This window comes from Littorina saxatilis, linkage group LG4 (assembly GCF_037325665.1).
Source record: "Littorina saxatilis isolate snail1 linkage group LG4, US_GU_Lsax_2.0, whole genome shotgun sequence".
NCBI classification, from domain to species: Eukaryota; Metazoa; Mollusca; class Gastropoda; order Littorinimorpha; family Littorinidae; genus Littorina; species Littorina saxatilis.
Genome location: NC_090248.1, coordinates 10,822,198 through 10,847,839, shown reverse-complemented (window position 1 = coordinate 10,847,839; position 25,642 = coordinate 10,822,198). Strand labels below are relative to the sequence as shown.

The window sequence follows — 25,642 nt, the reverse complement described above, 5'->3', positions numbered from 1 at the left end:
CTCTCCCTCTTCTTTTTTTCCATTGATTGATTGATTGATTAATTAACTGATTGGTTAATTGATTGATTCATTGATTCATTAACTGATTGGTTAATTGATTGATTCATTCATTCATTCATTCATTCATTCATTCATGTGTAGTGCGACTCGTACTGCGACCTATGGTCTATTTGCATATGCATACTGGACTCTTTTTTTTAGTACCCTGCTTAGGCCAAAAAATAAAATAGTCTGTTTAGGGTAACCCGACCGACCCTATTTTTTTTGCGCGACCCTAGACTTTTTTTGGCATTTGGGGGGGGGAAAAAAAATCTTGTTTTTTTTGCAAAATAACGTAAGAATATGGTTTTTGGAGGGGAAAAAAAAATTAAAAAAAATCCCGACCTACCGACCCTTTTTTTTTGGGCCTATGTTACCGTAAACAGACCTCTCTTTTTTTGGCCTTATCAAAAACTTGAACAGAAAGTATTTTTCTGTTTGTCTGTCTATGGCTCATTTACCTTCTGACATATGAGTTGACTTGACAGTCCGTTATGGTAATTTTTTTCCCACACGCGCAGTCTTCTGTAAATAAGATGCTATCGTATTCCCTTTCTTGATTTTCTGTAATATTTCTTTCATTTAGATTATTTCTCGTGAAACGGGGACCTTGCTTTCTCGTGTTAGTCTTTTGCAACTGCAAAGGTCAAATTATAGGACCTGTCTGTATCATTCTATGTTTGTCTCATTCTCTCTCTGTCTCTCATTCGTGAAATGTAAAGGGGAAAAAAGGCATTTACAATCATGTGAAGACATTTACCATGGGTAATTAATTATGCACCAGGCTTGGTATATTTGGCAACCCGCTTGTGTTATGAAAGCGTGCTGTGTTGACTAAAGCGGGCTCGATTCTTTATAAATGTTGGCGCTAATGGTTTGGAGGGGTCAGGAAACAGGTCTGATGGGGAACAACTTGATAGAGAAGTGTGCGAGAGGTGGAACTGGTGGCGTCATCGTCTTGAACGGATTGAATAGAATTTGCTAGTTCTTACGCCCTCCTCTTCAGGATTACTATTTTCATTTTTTTTCAATTTTTGAATATACAAAACACAAACTTTGTTTTGTTATTCTTATTTGATTTGTTCTTATATTTTTCAGTCGCGGTGGAAGTGTTTCTTGCAGATGTTATTTTCATTGAAAAAATAATTCCTTCCCTCTTTAAATTTGAGCTTCATGCGTTGGATAAGTTTTGAGAAACAAATGATACATCGATACTGGTAGAGTCATTGCACGCCTATCGCCCATATTGCTTTCACCGGGTCCTCTTTGGCAGGATGCATGCTAGATCCTTCTTTTGTGACCCTTCTTGCTTGTCTATCTTATTCTATAGCAGACATATAGCAACTGTCAAGAAGAAGCGCTATCCAGTAACAGTAACGTATCAGAATGTACTCACTGGCCTGTCCTGGCTATTGACAGCGGCGCCAAGAGCAAAGGTGAACACACAATCGCACGTTTATATGAACTCTCTCCACTCTTTAGCAGACAAGAGCTCTTCACCAAGGGCGATTACCGTCCATTGATAGGCGAAAGGGGAGAAGACCCTCCTTTTCTTTTACGGCTGACGTGTTATTATTATAGCGACCTCTCAGCGCGCCGAGCGATTAAAACGGGCAAGGGGTGAGGTATATATATAATATATATATATATATATATATATATATATATATATATATATATATATATATCAGCGATAGCAGGTATTTCATTTCTGCGAAATATTTGACGCGAGACGGTCGTGGGTTGAGGGTGAGAGGTGCGACTGGAAGCCCCGCAGATCAGAACGCAGAAATCGGTGGTGATCATGTAAATGAGGTACGGATTTCGAGTGTTCTTGTCGGGAAGGATTAGTCTAGCTATCGAGTGTGTTTTTGGCGCTCGGTATTTAAAAGAGCTTTCGGCCGTATGTGCGTTGCTCAGTGCTGCTGGAGTGAGCAGTATTGGACGAATTAATGTTTTGACTTGGAACTTGGCTCTGGGAATTGATTTCCACTGGAGTGTTTTGGTGAGGGTTGGAAATGTTCGAACTGTGAAGCCGTTCTGCTTTTAGGTCAGGTACGTGACTCTTTGGGGTGTCATAGGTGTCAGCTGACTTGTTGACATCAAAAATCGAAATAGGAACAAGAGACTGCAGGTGAGGAAAACAAGATAACAGTGAAAATGTACTCACCTATATACAGGGTGGGCCATAAAAAGTGTCCACATTTAATTTGTTAATATTTTTCCTGTAAAGTGATATTTTCTTTTCTGTTTCAGATAGAATTTGAGACAAGCATCTTAGAATTCTTTTAAAGCCTGAATGGATCGCATTCCAGTACAGGAAAGGACCAAAATCGTTGAACTTTACTTTGCTACCAATTCTGTAGTTCTCGCCCAGCGCGCTTTTTGGAGAGAGTTCCCTGGCACACACTGTCCATGTGCGAGAACTGTGAAGCGCCTCGTGGATAAATTCAGGGTTATGTCCTTTATTGTTATCTGCGAGACTACCAGTGTTCCTGAATTTATCCACGAGGCGCTTCACAGTTCTCGCACATGGACAGTGTGTGCCAGGGAACTCTCTCCGAAAAGCGCGCTGGGCGAGAACTACAGAATTGGTAGCAAAGTAAAGTTCAACGATTTTGGTCCTTTCCTGTACTGGAATGCGATCCATTCAGGCTTTAAAAGAATTCTAAGATGCTTGTCTCAAATTCTATCTGAAACAGAAAAGAAAATATCACTTTGCAGGAAAAATATTAACAAATTAAATGTGGACACTTTTTATGGCCCACCCTGTAAGTACATTACTCACCTCTATAAGTACATGTTCACTGTTATCTTATACAGAAAATCGAGTACAAATCTGTGGACAGAAAAAAAGGTCGACATGGTTTTCTTTTACTTTATGCCAAGATGCCATGGAACGCGTCTGCCTACTTTTGCTGCTGTTATAAAAAGGAATGCATACTGTTTAGTACTGACTAATGGATATCTGGCCCTTCAGATACATCTTGTGCCATCGGAGAGAATATTTTTCTAATTAATGCTAAAGTTTTCAGCGTTCATCAAGCTTGATGTTAAATGAGGTAAGTCGACTTCTCGAAGTTTATTTTGCGAAGCTCGTTGCACAAGGCTTTGGCACTAAATTTTCGGAAAAAAAGACTTTGCAAAATCTTTGCAATGACAAATTTGAGCGCTATTCGGGACAGCCTTTAAGGACTTGAGCGTATACTGTTATTTCTCTGTCCGCTCTGGAATCAGTCCAATATTAAACAGTATGAGATAGGACTGTTTTTACTTCTGCTAGTCTTTGTGAGGAGGTCAATGGGGGAAGAGTTTAACGAGGGAAAAAGAAGGAGCACACGAAGTTTCACAAGTTCACGATGCACCTTACTTTTCTCGTGCAGGTGTTTATCATGTGTAAAGTAATTAGTAATGTGAACATCAGGTACTATAAGCGCTCGTTAGACATGAGCGGAGAGCAGCGATAGTTCGAATGTATTAGGTTCTCTATCCTTAAAAAAAAATAAAAAAAAAATAAAAAAATAAAAAATATTTGTCTTCACATAGTACATACACTCACGCTCATTAGATGGCTTATGTTCCTTGGACTTATTGCTCTCTAAACGATTTACTTGTGCTTCCTTACTACTTACTGTATGATCGCTTGCCTTGGGTTGGTGGTATACTTTTGTGTATTTCGTTGTGCTGTGGAGCGTTTGTGCAGTGTTGAGACATATGGTGGTGTAAGCAACAGTAAGGTATTGATCCTGTTCATGATTTTGACAAAGTGTTCATCTTTTTTCTTTTCTCTTCTTCTTTTTTTCACCTTCCCTGATCCTGTAGCTCTACGTCTTCGTTTCAAATTTTCATAGGCATAATCAAAATAGAAAGGAAATGGTAATGGAAAAAAACGTTATGGAGCAAAAGACAAACCTAACTAACGTCCTCACAGGACATTTTCCTTTTTGGGGACATGAGTTGATGATACGCTAAAACAAAAAGCGCCGTGTAGTAAGTAAGTAAATTTGAAGGGGCTTATTGTCCGTCAGGTCTTAATTGCCTATATTGGACATGAATTGGTTTATACGATTCGAGTTTTACGCCCTCACGGCTTTTTGATGTATGCGTGTTTAGGTGGTATCAGCCATCTGCACTTATGGTAGAATGACCAAGATCTTTAACGTGCCATTGTGGTGACACGGGGGTGGGAGATGGATACCGTCTCTGGGTCTGCACATAAAGTTGACCCGTGTCCGTCCCGGCCCGGATTCGAACCAGCGACCTCTCGATCGCAAGTCCAGTGCTCTACCACCTGAGCTACCCGGGCCCCCCGTGTATTTGGGAGTGGTGGTTTATATGGTGGTGGCAACTAGTGGTTGTGGGTAAAACTATTTCTGATTTTATGCCTTGAAAAGGAGCTAGGATCAAGTTCCTTTTATGTGCTCTTCAATAAATGAATAATCTCCTCTGAGGTATTAATAAATTCCGACTTTTTACGAAATTGTAAACTGAGGGGTGCTGGGCATTGAATGGATTGACAAAGACTATTACCAATGAATGATGACACTATCAAAATGAGCTTCTTCACTCTTCTGGAAATGATCTTCCCGATAAAGTCGGCGTTTTACTGACTTGTCAGCGTATATATATGGATGTCAGTACCGCAGTTACACGATATGACGAAAACTATGCACATTTAAAACAGATGAATAAATGGTGCTATCAGAAAAATCTGTACTCGATGATGTGCCATTTGTGCGTGAATAGATCTACTCATAACCGTTACCGAAGCGAAACTGCCCTCACTGGCCTGTGAGGAAAGAACAGCGGTATGGAATCCTAGACGAATGGTGGCATTCTATAGAAAGCGGACTCTCAGATAACGTATGGCTCTCTGTGGAAATTGGTCTTTTTTGTTCGTTGTTAGAACATTTGAGCTACAGAAATGTGTTATCCACCATGTGAGTAGGCGTAACAGAATGATTCACACAAAATGTTTTGCATATAAAAACCTATATATTTACAAATTTATTTCTTACTACAAAAATTGCTTTGACTGGCGGCTGTCAATTCAACTCATTGAGAAAAAAAATTATTTGAAGATACTCGCATCGAACTTTAAAAAAAAAAGCTAAGTCTGCATTGTTTAATATAATAACTACAAGAAAATGTGAATGTTAGATCGGAAAATGAAAGTTGGGAAAAATGCAGTGGTAACGTAAACTTACGATGAATGAGAACATGACCCCTAAGTGCGTCATGGTGCACGTGCATTCATTTAACATACGTGTTTAGATGAACCAGACGTTTCAACTGCACTTTCTGTAACACCAAACACCTCTAATGTGAAAATGTGCGGACAAACGGTGGCCAATACCTCAGTTGTCACGGATGGTATTCACTGTCCGGTCTTATCGGACACTTCATTAAAAGAAGAGACCTCTGGTCCAGTTGAGATCACATTATGCAGATAACGCTACCAGAAAATCCCGGTTGATTCTCCAGCCGTATCTTCGACCATATCTTTCTCCGCTATTACTCAAACTTGCATAAGTAAAGCAGACGTAAACTGCCGTGAGTCCCTGGCAACGAGTAGCGACAACGAGCTCTTGCACGTCGCTCTACTGTCATACTGACTAGTCTGGCTTTGATTGATGCTTGCTTTGTCTGTGGCTTTCAACATTTTGCTGCTGTCTGGGATAAAAAGTTGCTTGTCCATTTCAGTGCTTGTCATTCTCTTAGGTGCCAGGAGACTGGTTCCTCATAATTCTCATCTTCTCTAGTCTTTCTTTCTTTATTTGGTGTTTAACGTCGTTTTCAACCACGAAGGTTATATCCTGACGGGGAAAGGGGGGAGATGGGATAGAGCCACTTGTCAATTGTTTCTTGTTCACAAAAGCACTAATCAAAAATTTGCTCCAGGGGCTTGCAACGTAGTACAATGTATTACCTTACTGGGAGAATGCAAGTTTCCAGTACAAAGGACTTAACATTTCTTACATACTGCTTGACTAAAATCTTTACAAAAATTGACTATATTCTATACAAGAAACACTTAACAAGGGTAACAAGAAATTCCTCCGATAGGAAAAACACCCACGTTGGTCAAAGGGAAATAACCATTCTCACTGCTCAGGATTGAGCAATTTAGAGCTTATCTCTAAGCCCTTTTGAACTGTTCTGGCTTCTCAAAGGAAGGCCAGTACATACAAATACGTTAAAATTAATATTAAAAGTCCTACGGTTTTGAGCCATTAAGGACTTGAGTGTTTGTCCGCTTTCAAAAAGAGGAAAGAAAGAAACAAAAAATAAGGAGAGGAGGGCAGGGGGTGGGGTTGAGTTGATAATGCTCTGTGGAATTTGTTAAAATGAAAAGTAGTTAAGATGTTTCTTGGTAAGAATTATAAGTCTGTATTCTATATCTTGAATAACGGGCTTGTAATATTATTTTTTTTTATTTCAAATCGAGTTAAAAAGTGGAACCTTTCAGGATCACCAATAAAACCAAATAGATGAGCAAGTAAGAGGAACACGAACAATAAATCTCAAAACTTTTTACAAATAAAAGGATTAAGATGTAAGCCACGAAGGCCGTGGTAATAAAAACAATATGTACAGTTTGGCGACTAGTGGGCCTTGGGTGAGGATATGTTGTCTAGAAGGTAGTCGCTGGAATCAGGAGGGATGGCGGGAGCCACTCGACCTCAAACTGAAACACGCTGATGTGATAATCTGGGCTTAGTTATACCCACAGCCCCATGTCCGAGTCCCTGACCAGTCGGCACAGCAGCAAGCTGTGTGACCAGCCTAGAGAACTGCTACTGCGCAGATAATCCTGGGGACTCAGACCATGGAGCTGCATATGGTCATATAAGGTTTTAAAGGTAATTCTATTTGTAGCGCATGGAGCGAAAATGTGTTGAAATGAATAGGGTTCTCCACAATGGCAGGACTTGTTAAAGATATGGAAGCGGCAGCCGCCGGCACGGAGGCGTCTGAAGATAGTGAGGAGGTTTGTTGGGAGATCGGGGTGTAGATCGTTCATATCAATGGGTTGATAGGACAGAGATGTTACGTACTGACTTCGAATGAGTTTACGGATTTTACTGTAGAACTCGGTTACTGAGTAGCCGATGTTAGTGTTAGCTGGGCTAGATTCTGCCGCTTCTTTGGCAGCGACATCCGCCAGTTCATTTCCCCGGACCCCTACGTGAGAGGGGACCCAGAGAAATGATACGGATGTGCCGGATGAGATTAACTGGTGACATATAAAGAGGATTTCTCTTTGTAGCTCTGCCCGATTTGATGTGTTTCGATGCAGAGCTTGTAATGAAGAGCGCGAGTCAGAGCAGAAAACTACCGCACGCGGTGTGACTGGGAGGTCATTTATAAAAGTGCATGCCATGAGCAAGGCAAATAGCTCGGCTGAGAATATGGAGATGTCTTTATTAAGAGTATATTTCCTTGAGATTTTGAGATCTGGGATCACAAAGGCGCAGCCAACGCTGCCGTCTGCAAATTTGGATCCGTCAGTAAAGACTTTTAAATGCTCCGAGAATTTGTAGTTTAGGGTTTCTTTTGTAACAGTAGCTAGGTAGACGGGGTTATCTTTTTTGGTAGTATTATCTTCACTGTCGTATATGATAGTAGGGGTTTCCTCAAGCCAAGGCGGGTAGGAGGGCGGGGGGACCCTGGCCAGCTCACTGACCTTCACCCCGCTATCGGCTAGAATGCGGTTTACTGTGTCGGATAAGGGTAGCGTTTTGGCCAAGAGTTGAGTGCTATGTTTGGTGTTGGCCTCATAATTTTGGTGCTGAGGAAAAAAGTCAGTCAGGACCTCGCAGGCAGAGTTCTCTACCGCGTGGGCTCTGACAGCATACTGAGCTGAACGGAGTTTTATCTCATCCACAAGGGGCAGCCACCCACACTCGCTGTAGACTCGACTCTTACTCGCTTGTTGGGAGAGTCCCAGAGCTATTTTGAGCGCCCTGCACTCTATAATAGCCAGTTTTTTCATGAGCGCCGGGCGCGTCGCGAAATAAGCTTCGCACCCGTAAAGGAGGCGGGAGCGAATTAATGCCCGCACTACCTCTGTGACACACTTACGTCCTCTGGCCCAGGATTGGGACGCCAGGTAGCGTATGATATAAAGATCCTTGTTGGCCTTATTGATCAGATGTTCGATATGACTGGTCCAGTTAAGTCGGGTATCGATGATAACGCCGAGGAACTTAACTTCTGAGCTCGGTTTGATAATATCACAACCTATCTTTATACTGCAGTTCCTGTACAGTTGTCTACGGGAGACAACAAGAAAGACTGTTTTATTTGAGGCTAGTTGGAAGCCGTTGGTGTACATATATTGACAGAGGTTGTCGATTTTAGTTTGGTAAGAAGATAAGTCAACAGTGTTGGTAACTCTGTTATGGCGTGGTCTATTAGTGTCTATTAAGGCGAGGTCGTCCGCATACAGAAGTACACTGGCACCGTCAACCTTAACAGAAGTAATGTCATAGAGCATGATGCTGAATAAGTTTGGCGCGATGATACTGCCCTGGGGAACCCCCATGTCCAGCGCATGGGTTTCGGACACCGAAGAGCCCACTCGGACAGACATCTTGCGATTGCTGATGAAGTTTTTGATGAATTGGTACATGTGGCCAGAGACACCGATTCTGCCGAGTTTTAGGAGTAGACGAGCATGCCAGACGCTGTCGTACGCAGATTTAATATCAAAGAAGGTTCCAAGAAGAGAATTATTACTATGTGCCAAGGTCTTTTTGATTTTTTCAGTGACGTGCACAATGTGGTCCGCACACGAACGACCTTGCCTAAAACCTGCCTGGCATGTAGGAATGATATTGTGTTTATTGAGGTGGAACTCCAGCCTCTGGTTCACCACACGCTCAAAGATCTTGCTGAGGTGGGGGGTTAGTGATATGGGGCGGTAACTGCCAGGTAGATTGCCCGGTTTTCCGCTCTTCAATACTGCTACTACTTGTGAGTCTGACCACGCTGCGGGGATAGTATCCTTTAACCAGCATAGGTTGAAAAACTGAGTGAGCATACAAATACACAAAAGCCGCCAGACCACATCACAAACAGAACTGAACAATCCACAGGTGTTGCCCACATAGACACACACACACACACACACACACACACACACACACACACACACACACACACACACACACACACACACACAAACACAGAGAAGCCGTATATATAGAGAGATAGATGACAGTGTATTTTTCGCGTGGCTATAAATTGATTCGACCTTTGCACTTTTACAGTGAGGATAATTTACGGGTCCAATTTACGTTCTGGACACTGCGGTGACCTTCTAAAAATAGTAACAGAACGCCGGGAATATCCGAAGATGCCCCCTCATACTATAGTGCACCATACGAAGGAAGGGAGGTAAACGCTGAAAACATGGAGAAGATAAGGAAGAGTTATGCCGTAGTTGATCCCCAAAAAAAAACAAAATCCACCAATAACTCCCTAACCGTGTGTTTGACTGGTCCCAATTTTTGTAAGGACCGTCTCAGGAATGTATAGAACCTGTTCACCAAGTTTGGTGACGATCGGTCCGTTCATTCTTGAGATCTACTTGCGAACACAAACAAACACACAAACATACAAACAAACAAACACACAAACAAACAAACACATCGACCGAAACCTATACACACCCCTATACCGGGGGTGTAAAAAGAGAAACAGAATCCGTTAGTCGCCTCTTACGACATGCTGGGGAGCATCGGGTAAATTCTTCCCCCTAACCCGCGGGGGGAATCTTCTCTAGTACACATGTCGTAAGCATGTAGAGCGCTTATTAATCAGATTCTGTTTGGGATCAAGAACGAGAGTTAATTTTTAGTGTTGTCCGTTACCTTTTTTTCTTTCAAATTTCTGGTTATTTTTGTCAACCGTTACTCTTTTCTCTCGGTCAAGCGCGAGGAGACACGTAAAATAATACTTTGTGAACAGCAAACATTAGTGCTCTCATTGTTCAGTGTTATATATTCCCCTCGTAGATTTCGTTGTTGGATTTTGTTAAATGGCAACATCCTGTTCGTTTTCTCTTTAAGCCAGATTGTCCTTTTCATCGCACTGAAAAAGAAACAAGTCGCGTAAGGCGAAAATACAATATTTAGTCAAGTAGCTGTCGAACTCACAGAATGAAACTGAACGCAATGCCATTTTTCAGCAAGACCGTATACTCGTAGCATCGTCAGTCCACCGCTCGTGGCAAAGGCAGTGAAATTGACAAGAAGAGCGGGGTAGTAGTTGCGCTAAGAAGGATAGCACGCTTTTCTGTACCTCTCTTTGTTTTAACTTTCTGAGCGTGTTTTTAATCCAAACATATCATATCTATATGTTTTTGGAATCAGGAACCGACAAGGAATAAGATGAAAGTGTTTTTAAATTGATTTGGACAATTTAATTTTGATAATAATTTTTATATATTTAATTTTCAGAGCTTGTTTTTAATCCAAATATAACATATTTATATGTTTTTGGAATCAGCAAATGATGGAGAATAAGATAAACGTAAATTTGGATCGTTTTATAAATTGTTATTTTTTTTTACAATTTTCAGATTTTTAATGACCAAAGTCATTAATTAATTTTTAAGCCACCAAGCTGAAATGCAATACCGAAGTCCGGGCTTCGTCGAAGATTACTTGACCAAAATTTGAACCAATTTGGTTGAAAAATGAGGGCGTGACAGTGCCGCCTCAACTTTCACGAAAAGCCGGATATGACGTCATCAAAGACATTTATAAAAAAAATGAAAAAAACATTCGGGGATTTCATACCCAGGAACTCTCATGTCAAATTTCATAAAGATCGGTCCAGTAGTTTAGTCTGAATCGCTCTACACACACACACACACACACACAGAGACACACACACACACACACACACACGCACATACACCACGACCCTCGTTTCGATTCCCCCTCGATGTTAAAATATTTAGTCAAAACTTGACTAAATATAAAAAAATAACAACTTTTGATAAAATTGATCGATTTAAAAAAACAAAAAAAAAGGATTTACTGCTCGAGCTCATAGTCTGTCACTGATTTATTGAGTGAACATGGATTGAAGCACATGGGATGATAAGCGAATCATATACTTCACAGCCTTTCGATGAGCACTTTGTTTTGTTATGCCTGCAAAACAAGGCTTGAAGGGGGTTATATGATTTATGATGCCATGTCCGACTGTTGATTAAAACTGGCCCTCCACGAAGCTGAGATAAGTGCGAAGCAGGTAAACGTATCACGTACACTTCGAGGGAGGGAGTGAGGAGAATCGTGGAGGCAGTTTGAGGGAGGATTATTTCAAGTCGCTTGATAGTTTTCTCTCTTTTTTCTTTAGGTCGACGTACGAGTGGCATAATGCATGTCCTTCGTACCGAGGACACACCCTAAATCGTCAGAACGTCTGTGCAGGGATAGTTGTCTGTTTTGAAGATGTTGTTCTGTAAGCGCCAGCGTTGATGTTTATTCGGTATGTGAGGACCCCCATCTCAATCGTCACAACTTCTGAATACAGACAAGATTGTCTCTTTCAAGACATTTGTTCTGTGAGTGCGAGCGTCGATGCTTATTCGTACTGAGGACCCTCTCGCAATTGTCACAAATGTTTCATAAAAAAAGAAACTCCTTAAATCGTCACAACTTCTGTGCAGGGGTAGTTGTCGGTTTTTAAGATGTTTGCCTTGTAAGCGCCAGCGTTGATGTTTATTCGTTATGTGGGGACCCTATTTCAATCGTCACAACTTCTGAATAGGGAGGATTGTCTTTTTCAAGACAGTTGTTCTGTGAGTGCGAGCGTTGATGCCTATACTATTAGGGTATGATCTAGTGGTAGAATCAAGTGCTGAGAGTGCGAGCGTTGATGCTTATTTGTACTGAGGACCCTCGTCACAAATGTTTCATAAAGAACAAACTCCTTAAAATCGTCACTACTTCTGTGCAGGGATAGTTGTCTGTTTTTAAGATGTTTTCCTGTAAGTGCCAGATGTGATGCTTATTCGGTCTGTGAGGAACATATCTCAATCGTCACAACTTCTGAATACTGAAGATTGTCTTTTTCAAGACATTTGTCCTGTGAGTGCAAGCATTGATGCCTATAATATTCGGGTATGATCTAGTGGTAGAAGCTGAGCTGACAGGTAGCGTTTCTTCAGGAAGTCTGTTTGTATTCACATAAAATCACGTTTCCTGGGTAGTTTCTGCTCATTTTTGCTGTTGGCCGTTTATTTTTATTTCGATTGTGACTTCGATATCTCCAGCAGCCCTGGTAAAAAAAACGTCGATGATTTCTAGCAGAGCATGTAACTAAAGTACATTTCAGAGTGGTGTTCTTGGTGCCTGTTATCAAAAAAAGACAGTAAAACGATAATGAAACTTATAGCACATGGACCTGACGAGGGGGATAACATAATACGATATTAGCTATTCTAATTTGCATATTTATGTCTATTTTCAGAGTGCACGTCCAGCAAGTTTGGCTAGCAGCATGAGCTCGTCACGTGCTCGAAGCAGCGCTCGCCGTCCACCCACTGAGACCAGCGTGCTGAGTGGCAGCAAAGTGCACACCGTCATTGAGGTCAGTCAGTGTGACGTCATCAAGTCAGTGTGACGTATGTGTGACGTCATCATAGTTTAATATTGCAGGGACTAATTTCTTTCTTTTTCATTGAATTTGTTCGTTTCTTTGTAGAGATTATCTTAGATGATAGCTGCAGAGTTTTAGTTTTGTAGGTGGACAAGCTTTTCATTTTGTAAGATATGCACCGTACTTGGGCCAGTTACAAAAGGATGCCACATTACATTTGTTGGCAAACAATTATATTCAACTGTTAATTTAATTGTGTGTGTGTTCAAGATGTTGTACGGTGGTGGCGTGAAGTGGAGGGGGGGAGGATTAGAGAAGGTAGGAAGAGGTTGACGAAGAGTTATCCATTTGTAATTGTTTTTCTTATGATGAACATCGCTTTGAAGTTATGAAAACAGAAGAAACGTAATAAACGATAAAATGATATACGTACCTTTGTAAAATAACGAAAACAACAAAGAAACTACAAAAACTAAAAAAAGAAAAGCAAAACAGCATCAGAAATCTTCACACCGGAAAACGCATTTTGCTTTATTCAGAGCGAAGGAAGCATCGCAGGCTCCTCCACCGCCACCACCACCACCACCAACGCCACCACCCCCGCCAGTCGCTGCAGCACCAGCAAAGGGGGGCGTAAGTCTCGCCCCGACAGCGGCATAGTTGTCTCCTCCTGCTCGGCAAGCTACTCCAGCTCTGAAGCCACGAGAGAAACCGATGGAGACCTCGCTGCCCAGACGGACTGGATCGCCAAGTCCTTGGAGATGCTGGAACAGATTTTACAGGTGAGTGGTAAGGGGGAGAGAGGGGGATCCGGGAGAGAGGGGGAGAAAGAGAGAGGGAAGAGGGTGAGAGAGGTGGAGGTGAGGAGAGAGAGAGAGAGAGAGAGAGAGAGAGAGAGAGGGAGAGGGAGTGCGTGTGTTAGTCTGTCTTTCTGTTTTGTGTTTCTGTCTGTCCGTCCGTCCCTCAGTCTGTCTGTCCGTCTGTGTCTTTGTTGGAGAGGGTGGGAATGGTTGAACTGATAAGGTCGGCTTCGTAGAGTTTTCCCTAGAAATCCACGAAAATGACAAACACACGCGCATTTATTATCTATAGTGGTGGGTTTTGTCATATGCCTTGGTCAGGCGACAAATTTCTTTTTCAATTGCTACCGTTCTCTTCTTGAACCAACGTCTCCGCTATTTCAAACCCGCTACCGAGCGAGTTTGGCAAACTTGGCGGAGTAATCATATATCGCCGGTCGAGGCGTCGAAGCGTGCACCCTAATAAATGTAAGCCTACTGTTCATACATACAGTACTGAAAGTAACAGCAACATTTTCTTCTTCGTAGGTTACATTACAAAAGCTCACACTCTTTCTCGACCTCCCGTCAACTTATAAAGTTTCATAACACTTGTAGTCTGTGTCCGGTGACACTAGTACTTACGTGCCGTCGCCTCGGCATTTTCAACAATCCTTGAACACGCATAGCTGTGTATCCATGTTCAAGGTTACGCTCGCACACCTAAGTGATTAAGTCTTGGTTGATCTTCGGCGAAGCTTTGTTTCACCTTTGATCTCTGTATGGTCTGTTTGAGGTTTGGGACACCATTTTGCTTGCTAGTTGGATTTAGTATTGGGTTGAATATCTGCTGTGCTCTTTTGTTTTTGTTTCGTTGGTGGGGTTAGTAGTTTTGAATTACTATATGCTGAAATTATTTTTTTGAAATCGTAAGGAGAGAGAGAGAGAGAGAGAGAGAGATGAAGGGAGAGACAGAAGGCTATAACAAGATATGAAATTCAGAACAGGCTACAACCCCTTTTTCAGGAGAAGTACAGCGATAAATCATGCAAAGACAACTAATATATAGAAAGAGAGAAAGAGACATACAGAGACACAGACAGAGACAGACAGAGAGACAGACAGAGAGAGTGACAGAAATACAGAGAGACAGAAAGAGAGACAAACAGAGACAGGCAAAGAGAAGTGAGCCTGATAGACAAAGACAGACAAAGAGAGTGAGAGACAGAAAGAGAGACAAACAGTTCGAGGCACAGCGAGATGAGACAGACAGTGACAGACAAACAGAGTGATAGGCTTTTACATTTCATTCGTTTTGCACAAAACTCAGCACTGCCATTGATCTCATAGCTTGGGCAAAAAAGAACGTGAACTTGTCCACCGTCCTGAGTCTCATAATCCTTCTTTTCACTTATTGCTCCCATTGTCCTCACTTCATCAGCACGTCCACAATGTCTTTGTGTCGCGATCAGGTGCCACTGAGTTGGCAAGAGGGCAAACACTGGACCTTACTCCAGCGAGACTTTCTATTCCCTTTACTGTTTGTGCTCTCTCAGTCGCGTAAAGGAATTTGCTGAAGAGACCTTTATGACTCGCAGAAAAAGTATTTCGCGACTTTTGTCCATTTCGTAACAAGCTACCCCCGGTCCGGCACTGCTTTCCGAAGCTGAAGAGTGCTCGAAAAGGGCAGTGAAGAGGACGATTCTGGGGGGGATTAGGAGAAGGTATTGGGCACAAGTAGTCCCTTGAAAATCCGCTGGGGGTGAGGGCTGGAGTAGATGTTTGGTCATGGATTTTGAGGTGTGAAAGCAAGACGTTTTGAAGTCATCTGTGAGGTCAGGTTTGAGAGTGTTTTGCCTTACCACGAATCTTTTGACACCTCCCTTTGACACATCCCTGAGTGTTCGCGTAGAGTGAAGACATCCCTGAGTGTTCGCGTAGAGTGAAGTTCAGAGAGGAATTAACACAGGAAGAGTGAATGGGTACCAGAATTGTAGACTGTCAAGAAATGCCTTTTTTGAGTTAATCAAAAACAAGGCATGATGAAACTACAAATAAAAGCATGCCATCAGCAAAATAAGATTTGAATAACAAGATAATTTGTTTTGTTATCCCTCCTTGCATTTGAAAGTTTAAGGCCGATGGGAGTAATAGAAAGATTAGTGTAGTGTTACGTTAATTTGGTGCATCAGTGGGCTTTCAAGTTTTGTGTGTGTGTGTGTGTGTGTGTGTGTGTGTGTGTGTGAGTGTGTGTGCGTGTGCGTGTTTGTGTGTGTGTGTGTGTGTGTGTGTGTGTGTGTGTGTGTGTGTGTGTGTGCAATGGTGTTTTACTGTGCTTTCAAGCAGCAACAATGTTGGGAGAGAGCAATGTATCCAGGTGTCCTTTATTTGTCAATCTTCGCTGATTAGTCATGTCAAAGGCGCGGCTTTGAATCCTTATAAGGCTAAGGATAAGATTTTATATAGTCCTGTGAGGTAACCCTCATGGACATTCGGGCTGCTTGCTCACTCGCCACCAGTGGTGCACTTTTCAGGTTCCTGTACAACTGTTTACCTTGGGTCTTTTTAGGATTGCTCACTCGTTTCCGTACGTTAATCGTCAGCTTTGAAAGCTCCCAGGGCTTTTGACAAGGATTTCGCGTTTAACTAATCGTTTTGAGTGCAGTATTGTGTGACTCATTAAGAAAACGCTTACTGGAACACCCAGCGTTTTCCGTTAGTGAAAGCCATGCCAATAGCATATCATTTGTATTTAATTATTTTCGTACTTGTACTGGCTTACGTAGGTGAACTTACCATGACGGTGTCAGAAAAATGGTCTGTGTTGCCCCCCTTTGTCTTTGAAGTGAACCCCGGCGAAGGTTTCTACATATTTTACATTTATTTAGCTCTTTGAAATATCTTTGTTGTAAATATAGTTATGATGACTTTCCCCTTGTTTAATAGTGTATATATTTCTCTCTTCGGGGTCTGCTTGCTATTCCTGAATTATGAGAAAGGTGGGAGAGTCTTTTTCGATGAATTGGGTACCTGTGTGTACAAGATTGTATTGCCTACGTAAATCTTTGTAACTTTGATAAATGAAAAATAATGTCCAGTTTCGATTTTTTTGTTTTTATTTGTTTGTTTTTTAAGTGTTTTTTTTATTTTTTATACGCTTTGACATTGTATTGAGTAAACGGAACGGTTCATTTCAAAAGGGGTTGATTTGGGTAAAGGGTACAGCTTTGCGAGAATTTCAAAACAATGGACAGTTTCGAAGTTTACATCAAGGCCAGGGCCACTGACTATTGCGAGAGAACACTTTCAACGGGAAAGTCGGTAATGGGCGCGACGGGGAGGGGGATTCAAAATTCAACCGTTGTTGAAGAGAGAAAAAAAGGCGAGAAGAACCCCCCGCGGGTGAGGGGGAAGAATTTACCCGATGCTCCCCAGCATGTCGTAAGAGGCGACAAACGGATTCTGTTTCTCCTTTTACCCTTGTTAAGTGTTTCTTGTATAGAATATAGTCAATGTTTGTAAAGATTTTAGTCAAGCAGTATGTAAGAAATGTTAAGTCCTTTGTACTGGAAACTTGCATTCTCCCAGTAAGGTCATATATTGTACTACGTTGCAAGCCCTTGGAGCAATTTTTTTTTAAAGTGCTTTTGTGAACAAGAAACAATTAACAAATGGCTCTATCCCATCCCCTCCCTTTCCCCGTCGCGATATAACCTTGAACGGTTGAAAACGACGTTAAACACCAAATAAAGAAAGAAAGGCGAGAAGATCCGGGTCACGTCATTCATAAAAAGTGTCACCCTTGAATACCATAACCAAAACCGTGTATGCAACAAAAGGTGTCAGCGTACTCATCTAAAGCCAGCTTACACGAATTTTGTACACGGCATAGATAATGTAACCACTTGAAACCATTGTCGAATGTTCCCATGGGAACTGCTTACAATAACAGACAGACACAACGATTAATAATGTCTTCGTAGACCCGGAACATTTGCATTTCTTTATTTTTCCTTTATTTTTATTTTGTTTTTTTGTGTATCCCCATGGGGTTTCTTGAATAAATCCTTTGCCTTGCCTTGCCTTGCTAACATTTAATCATACTGAAACTTGTTTTCCTGAAACAGACGACCGATAGCGATGGCCGTTTTTCCATCTGCCCGGTATTTGTAGTGCAGAGTCACTCCAAATACTCTGTCCTACATTTTCCCCATGCTGATTCTATCGAAATGTAACTATTCTAAAATATTCGTTACAATAAAGGCAAACCATGACTCTTACATTTTCATCCGTTACACAGAGAGTCATGCAGAAAGCCTTTTCCTTAATGTGGTTTTCTAGCTGATTTTATAGTTCCTCGCCCCATTTCACTTTGTTTTCCAACTCTCGCGCGTATGTTGACATTTGTTATGCAGTTCAATACCGTTACTGTTGAGTCTGGGGGCTGTGGAAGAAACACACGCGTGACCACGGGTAGGATTACGGGTAAGCAGGGTGGACACTGTTATGACACCTGCCATAGGCTTTTGCTACCCCGGGTCCTTTCACCCGGAATAAACTTCACGCAAACAATAACAGTCTGATTAGTCGTAAAAGCATGAACATTCACTTGTAACAAATTCTAATTGTTATAGTATTCTGGTTGCCCGCCTGTCTGTCTGTCTGTCTGTCTGTCTGTCTTTCTGTCTTTCTGTCTGTCTGTCTGCCTGCCTGCTTGCCAGCCTGCCTACCTGCCTGTCTGTCTCTCTGTCTGTCTATCTGTGAGTCTCTCTCTCTCTCTCTCTCTCTCTCTCTCTCTCTCTCCCTCTCTCTCTCTCTCTCTCTCTTCTCTCTCTCTCTCTCTCTCTCTCTCTCTCTCTCTCTCTCTCTCTCTCTCTCTCTCTCTCTCTCTCTCTCTCTCTCTCTCTCTCTCTCTCTCTCTCTCTCTCTCTCTCTCTCTCTCTCTCTCTCGGGCGCTAATTTTTACGGTCTGTTTCGAACATACAGTTTCTTTTGTGTCTTGACATTTCATACACGAACTTGAAACTGTTTTCATTGATATCCCTGGCCATTTCAGCAGCGGCGTCACGCACCACATAAAGACCAATGGAGATTAATCACGCTTACTGTTTTTCGACACGTTCTTTTAACCCCGACCCTGTCTGGCGTCATAAATACCAGACTACAGAACGAAACGGTAATTACAATGCTACAATAACGGACAATACACTCAATCCCCCAGTGCCAAAACTTCTCACTTCCAACACAAAACAGTTGCCTGTTGTTCGACTGTAGTCGAGAATTGCAGGCAAAGTGCTCTTTGTATTGCATTTCCATGGCGGTAAGAATTCTCAGATTGAAACTTGTGTGGAGGGTAATGAGATATAAGTCGGTGCCTGCTCGTTCGCCAGTAAAAGGCAGTGAGTGGGCTGGGCTCGCGGACTTGGTTTCGAGAGAATGTAGAGTCTCTGAATTTAGGTCCGAGACCGCTACTTGTTAGTTTCTGAACACAGCAGACTGGACGATGTTAATAATATATTTCATTATCAGGAGCATATGTTTGGCTGATTCATTACAGCTACACTGGCTTCTGTTATAAAGAAGTATTCTTATGCCTGAGATGAAAGCTCCCACGTTTCGCATGTTTTAAATGTAGAGACTGCTGTATACAATGTTGGAGAAGAAAACAAGAAGAAGAAAAAGAAGAGAGATTTGCAAACAAATGTGCAGGTATTTGTGTTTAGTCTCTGTTTTGTGAGTGTCCACCGGCTTACAATCGATACACTTGTTGTGTAGTGTGTATGGTTTGAATCGATCCCTAATCTCTAACCGCTACATCAGGATGAATTCAGAACCTAAAGAATACAATATTCTGTTTTATAGAGAAGAAAACATAAATTTTCTGAAGTGTACGGAGAGTGGCAGGACAAACAGCATATCATCAAACAACCTCGGGGGGATCCACTGCAAATGTGCACGTCAGACCTGTCATTAATCTCTCTCCTTCTTTATGATCACGAAGCACTTAAGTAAACAGCGAGTGAAGTCGCTCCTTCAACACACGAGTATCAGACGTAAGTGTTTGCACAGGCAGCGTTAAACTCTATCGTTAAGCTGTCTGTAGAACAAAAGATATGACACTCAGATAAACCCAGACGCTCCACAAACAACGTCTTTAGTCCATCAAACGCACGTCTGCATGTGATCTTTTGCGGGGTACTTGTGGATCTTAGTTTGCACAGCCTCCCTAACCGAATCAAACCCCCCACCCCCACTCGCTTTCTACACACGAGAGAGAGAGAGAGAGAGAGAGAGAGAGAGAGAGAGAGAGAGAGAGAGTGGGGAGAAAGAGAGTGGGGAGAAAGAGAGAGAGAGAGAGTGGGGAGAAAGAAAGAGAGAGAGAGAGAGAGAGTGGGGAGAAAGAGAGAGAGAGAGAGAGTGGGGAGAAAGAGTGGGGAGAGAGAGAGTGGGGAGAAAGAGAGAGAGAGAGAGAGTGGGGAGAAAGAAAGAGAGAGAGAGAGAGTGGGGAGAAAGAGAGAGAAAGAGAGAGTGGGGAGAAAGAGAGTGGGGAGAAAGAGAGTGGGGAGAAAGAGAGAGAGAGAGAGAGTGGGGAGAAAGAGAGTGGGGAGAAAGAGAGTGGGGAGAAAGAGAGAGAGAGAGAGTGGGGAGAAAGAGAGTGGGGAGAAAGAGAGTGGGGAGAAAGAGAGTGGGGAGAAAGAGAGAGAGAGAGAGTGGGGAGAAAGAAAGAGAGAGAGAGAGAGTGGGGAGAAAGAGAGAGAAAGAGAGAGTGGGGAGAAAGAGAGTGGGGAGAAAGAGAGTGGGGAGAAAGAGAGAGAGAGAGAGAGTGGGGAGAAAGAGAGAGAAAGAGAGAGTGGGGAGAAAGAGAGTGGGGAGAAAGAGAGTGGGGAGAAAGAGAGTGGGGAGAAAGAGAGTGGGGAGAAAGAGAGTGGGGAGAAAGAGAGAGAGAGAGAGAGTGGGGAGAAAGAAAGAGAGAGAGAGAGAGAGAGAGGGGAGAAAGAGAGTGGGGAGAAAGAGAGAGAGAGAGAGTGGGGAGAAAGAAAGAGAGAGAGAGAGAGAGAGAGAGTGGGGAGAAAGAGAGTGGGGAGAAAGAGAAAGAGAGAGAGTGGGGAGAAAGAAAGAAAGAGAGAGAGAGAGTGGGGAGAAAGAGAGAGAGAGAGAGTGGGGAGAAAGAGAGTGGGGAGAAAGAGAGAGAGAGAGAGTGGGGAGAAAGAAAGAGAGAGAGAGAGAGTGGGGAGAAAGAGAGAGAGAGAGAGTGGGGAGAAAGAAAGAGAGAGAGAGAGTGGGGAGAAAGAAAGAGAGAGAGAGTGGGGAGAAAGAGAGAGAGAGAGAGTGGGGAGAAAGAAAGAGAGAGAGAGAGAGAGAGAGAGTGGGGAGAAAGAAAGAGAGAGAGAGTGGGGAGAAAGAGAGAGAGAGAGAGTGGGGAGAAAGAAAGAGAGAGAGAGAGAGAGTGGGGAGAAAGAAAGAGAGAGAGAGTGGGGAGAAAGAAAGAAAGAGAGAGAGAGAGAGAGTGGGGAGAAAGAAAGAAAGAGAGAGAGTGGGGAGAAAGAGAGAGAGTGGGGAGAAAGAAAGAGAGAGAGAGAGAGTGGGGAGAAAGAAAGAGAGAGAGAGTGGGGAGAAAGAAAGAGAGAGAGAGTGGGGAGAAAGAGAGAGTGGGGAGAAAGAAAGAGAGAGAGAGAGAGAGAGAGAGTGGGGAGAAAGAAAGAGAGAGAGAGTGGGGAGAAAGAGAGAGAGAGAGAGTGGGGAGAAAGAAAGAGAGAGAGAGAGAGAGAGAGTGGGGAGAAAGAGAGTGGGGAGAAAGAGAGAGAGAGAGAGTGGGGAGAAAGAAAGAGAGAGAGAGAGAGTGGGGAGAAAGAAAGAGAGAGAGAGAGAGTGGGGAGAAAGAAAGAGAGAGAGAGTGGGGAGAAAGAAAGAGAGAGAGAGTGGGGAGAAAGAGAGAGAGAGAGAGAGAGTGGGGAGAAAGAAAGAGAGAGAGAGTGGGGAGAAAGAAAGAGAGAGAGAGAGAGTGGGGAGAAAGAAAGAGAGAGAGAGTGGGGAGAAAGAAAGAGAGAGAGAGTGGGGAGAAAGAGAGAGAGAGAGAGAGAGAGTGGGGAGAAAGAGAGAGAGAGAGAGTGGGGAGAAAGAAAGAGAGAGAGAGAGAGTGGGGAGAAAGAAAGAAAGAGAGAGAGAGTGGGGAGAAAGAGAGAGAGAGAGAGTGGGGAGAAAGAAAGAGAGAGAGAGAGAGTGGGGAGAAAGAAAGAGAGAGAGAGAGAGTGGGGAGAAAGAAAGAGAGAGAGAGAGAGTGGGGAGAAAGAAAGAGAGAGAGAGTGGGGAGAAAGAAAGAGAGAGAGAGTGGGGAGAAAGAAAGAGAGAGAGAGTGGGGAGAAAGAGAGAGAGAGAGAGAGAGAGAGTGGGGAGAAAGAGAGAGAGAGAGAGTGGGGAGAAAGAAAGAGAGAGAGAGTGGGGAGAAAGAAAGAGAGAGAGAGAGTGGGGAGAAAGAAAGAAAGAGAGAGAGAGAGTGGGGAGAAAGAGAGAGAGAGAGAGTGGGGAGAAAGAAAGAGAGAGAGAGAGAGTGGGGAGAAAGAGAGTGGGGAGAAAGAGAGTGGGGAGAAAGAGAGTGGGGAGAAAGAGAGTGGGGAGAAAGAGAGAGAGAGAGAGTGGGGAGAAAGAAAGAGAGAGAGAGAGAGAGTGGGGAGAAAGAGAGTGGGGAGAAAGAAAGAGAGAGAGAGTGGGGAGAAAGAAAGAGAGAGAGAGTGGGGAGAAAGAGAGAGAGAGAGAGAGAGAGAGTGGGGAGAAAGAGAGAGAGAGAGAGTGGGGAGAAAGAGAGAGAGAGAGAGAGTGGGGAGAAAGAGAGAGAGAGAGAGAGTGGGGAGAAAGAAAGAGAGAGAGAGTGGGGAGAAAGAAAGAGAGAGAGAGAGTGGGGAGAAAGAAAGAAAGAGAGAGAGAGAGAGAGTGGGGAGAAAGAGAGAGAGAGAGAGAGTGGGGAGAAAGAAAGAGAGAGAGAGTGGGGAGAAAGAGAGAGAGAGAGAGAGAGAGAGAGAGTGGGGAGAAAGAAAGAGAGAGAGAGTGGGGAGAAAGAAAGAGAGAGAGAGAGAGTGGGGAGAAAGAAAGAAAGAGAGAGAGAGTGGGGAGAAAGAGAGAGAGAGAGAGTGGGGAGAAAGAAAGAGAGAGAGAGAGAGAGTGGGGAGAAAGAGAGTGGGGAGAAAGAGAGTGGGGAGAAAGAGAGTGGGGAGAAAGAGAGAGAGAGAGAGAGTGGGGAGAAAGAAAGAGAGAGAGAGAGAGTGGGGAGAAAGAGAGTGGGGAGAAAGAGAGAGAGAGAGAGAGTGGGGAGAAAGAAAGAGAGAGAGAGAGAGTGGGGAGAAAGAGAGTGGGGAGAAAGAGAGAGAGTGGGGAGAAAGAGAGAGAGAGAGAGAGTGGGGAGAAAGAAAGAGAGAGAGAGAGAGTGGGGAGAAAGAGAGTGGGGAGAAAGAGAGAGAGTGGGGAGAAAGAGAGAGAGAGAGAGAGAGTGGGGAGAAAGAGAGTGGGGAGAAAGAGAGAGAGTGGGGAGAAAGAAAGAGAGAGAGAGAGAGAGAGAGGGGCAGACAAACCCACATACAGACAAAGGAAAAAAGTCTTGCTCGTCCGTCTCCCTGTTGTATTCTGTTCTTTTTTTCAATTTTGTGCTGAGCAAATGCCAGGGTCACAGTGATTTGATGCATACAAAAGGCTTCCTGTGTTGAAAATACCAATGGACAACTTGGGTACAATGGCCAATTTAAAGTATTCACACAACGAGCCGAGAGTTTTGCATACCGGGCCGTCTGTTTCTTTTGTTAGTCACAAACGTGGCGAAACAAAATTCCCATGGCCAATCTTTGATGTATACTGTTCAAAAAAAGAAACGCATAGTTGCTACTTGCCAAATTTGTTTTATTTGTCGAAAAAATTAACAGAAAATCCAATATTTAGATTATTTGTTTGAAATTTGGTATGGACACAGTTGAATGCACACACAGTTCATTTGCATCTTCAAATCAATCAGTCAATCAATACGATTGGGTGCCGAGGCTGTCAAGTCAGTAGGGGGTGTGACTGCCTTGAGCAGCAACAACTGCCCGGCACCTTCTGGGCATGGACTGGATCAGATGCCGGATATCTTGCTGTGGGATGGTGTCCCACTCCTCCTGAAGTGCCTGCAATAGATCGCGGTGATTTGCCGGCGCTTCTTCTCGCCTGCGCACACGTCTGTCCAATTCACCCCAGAGGTGTTCTATCGGGTTCATGTCTGGCGACATGGATGGCCAGGGAAGCACCTGGACATGGTGGTCGGTGAGGAACTGGGTGGTGAGTCGTGCTGTGTGCGGGCGAGCGTTGTCCTGCTGGAATATGGCATCCTGGTCAGCCAGAAGAGGAAGGGCGTGTGGGCGCAGAATTTCCTCCACGTAGCGCTGGGCAGTTATGCGCCCTTGGACGTGCACCAGGGTGCTCCTTCCAGCGGTATTGATCGCCCCCCACACCATGACGCCTCCACCACCATGAACGGGTGCCTCATCCACACAGTTGGGCGCGTAACGTTCGTTTACTCTCCGGTAGACCCTCCTCCGACCATCATGTCGCTGGAGCAGGAAGTAGGACTCGCCGCTGAACCACACGTGTCTCCAGTGATTCCGGAAGGTCCAGCGAAGGTGCTGGTTGCCCCACTGCACTCGGTTCTGGCGATGGCGGCGGGTGAGGACAGCTCCTCTGTGAGGTCTGCGAGCTCTCAAACCAGCTTCATGCAGGCGGTTCCGCACGGTCTGGTCCGATAATCGGTGTGGCCCGGGGAGAGCCTGGACAGAAGATGAGGCCGACAGGAAACGATTCCGGAGGTGGCGGAGCCGTATGAAGCGGTCGTGAGCAGCAGTTGTCGCCCTTGGTCTTTCCGCTCGTGGCAAGTCAGCAACGGAGCCAGTGGCTTGAAACCTGACCCACAGTCTACTGATGGTGCTCTGGGACACGTGGAAGTGCCTGGCGATTGCACTTTGACTTTGGCCTGCTTGTAAACGACCCAATGCAATTCGGCGGTCTTCTCTGCTCAATCGGGCCATCTTTCGTCGCTGAATTGTGGTCTGATTTCTTTGTGGCGAACAATCCGCTTTTATGGGTTTTGGAAGACATGGTGAGAGCTCAATATTCCCCGAGTTTCACGAGATTACACTGAAGCATGACGAGTGGTCATGCCAAATGAGCAATTTTGACATTATAGCCACTGATAACGCATGCGTCACGTGCAGAGCTCACTTGTGGCAATGGACGAAAGGTCGACGACCAGATAAACATTTTCTGCAGTTTGGTGGATATCCTTGTAGCCATATAACTAAATTAACCAAATATTACAAGCTATGCGTTTCTTTTTTTGAACAGTATACAATCAGAAAAACATATCCTCCCCGAAAAAACAGTCGTATAATATGGGCTTGGAACGGATCTTTGTTTTCCCCAACAACGCGTAATTGGACATCGTTCAGCAAGGCCGTTCCGCTCTGAAGTTGACTGTGAAAGTGCCTTTGCCGGGATTTCCTGCACATGCTTGATCAGTGGACCGTGGCATATTGCTGTTTGACTACTGTTGGTCTGTCCTATTATTCCTCATTGAATACCGAAGGTTGTACGTGGTTCTCGACTTCCTTTCGTGCGCGTGTGGATAGCCTGAATGCAGTTTATCTAACGCTCCTCTGTTTCTCCTGCGTCTCGACATGAAAGATGTTGTTATTTCTCTCGTTAAGTGTCTCTTTATCCCAAGGTTGATTTCAAGTCATTGGTTAATCTTTGATCATGGTTGATGACTAAAAGACACTCATTGAGAAATGCTTGAGTATTACGGAGCGCAGTTCAGATTTCAAAGTTGTTTAGAATTCATTTGACCATGACGGCTCGAAGTATCGACCTGTTTAGAAACATGCATATGGCGAGTGAAAGGACACTTTGTGGACAGACACGATCGCAAGCCTTATTTCACTCTCCCGGTCCTATCCCTTGTACTACTATCCGCGCTTTCTTTGAATTCATTTTCCGAGCGTCGTCCTTCATTTCTTTTCAGTACATCGTCATTGGCACTTTTACAAACAGCACGGTGAAACAGATTTTTACTGACGTTCATGATAGCAGATAAGTCCATTCCTTTATGTATTCCCTGTCACGTTTTTCTACAAACCCAACCACCACCTCTTCTTCTTGCCCTCATCTACACAAATGCCTTTCTTTTTCTC

The 25,642-nt window shown here is 43.7% G+C and overlaps 1 protein-coding gene and 1 non-coding gene across 2 annotated transcripts in view; one reads left to right on the top strand and one right to left on the bottom strand.

The window, feature by feature from the left end:
- LOC138964257 (uncharacterized) overlaps window positions 1-25,642 on the top strand; it is a 60,690-nt gene that overhangs the window by 24,840 nt on the left and 10,208 nt on the right. The window contains exons 5-6 of the mRNA XM_070336161.1: window positions 12,532-12,651; window positions 13,200-13,442. Coding sequence (XP_070192262.1) covers window positions 12,532-12,651; window positions 13,200-13,442 — 363 coding nt within the window. The remainder of the gene's footprint in view (window positions 1-12,531; window positions 12,652-13,199; window positions 13,443-25,642) is intronic.
- Window positions 4,273-4,345, bottom strand: Trnaa-ugc (transfer RNA alanine (anticodon UGC)). Its single transcript has one exon. It is a non-coding gene; the product is annotated as a tRNA-Ala (tRNA).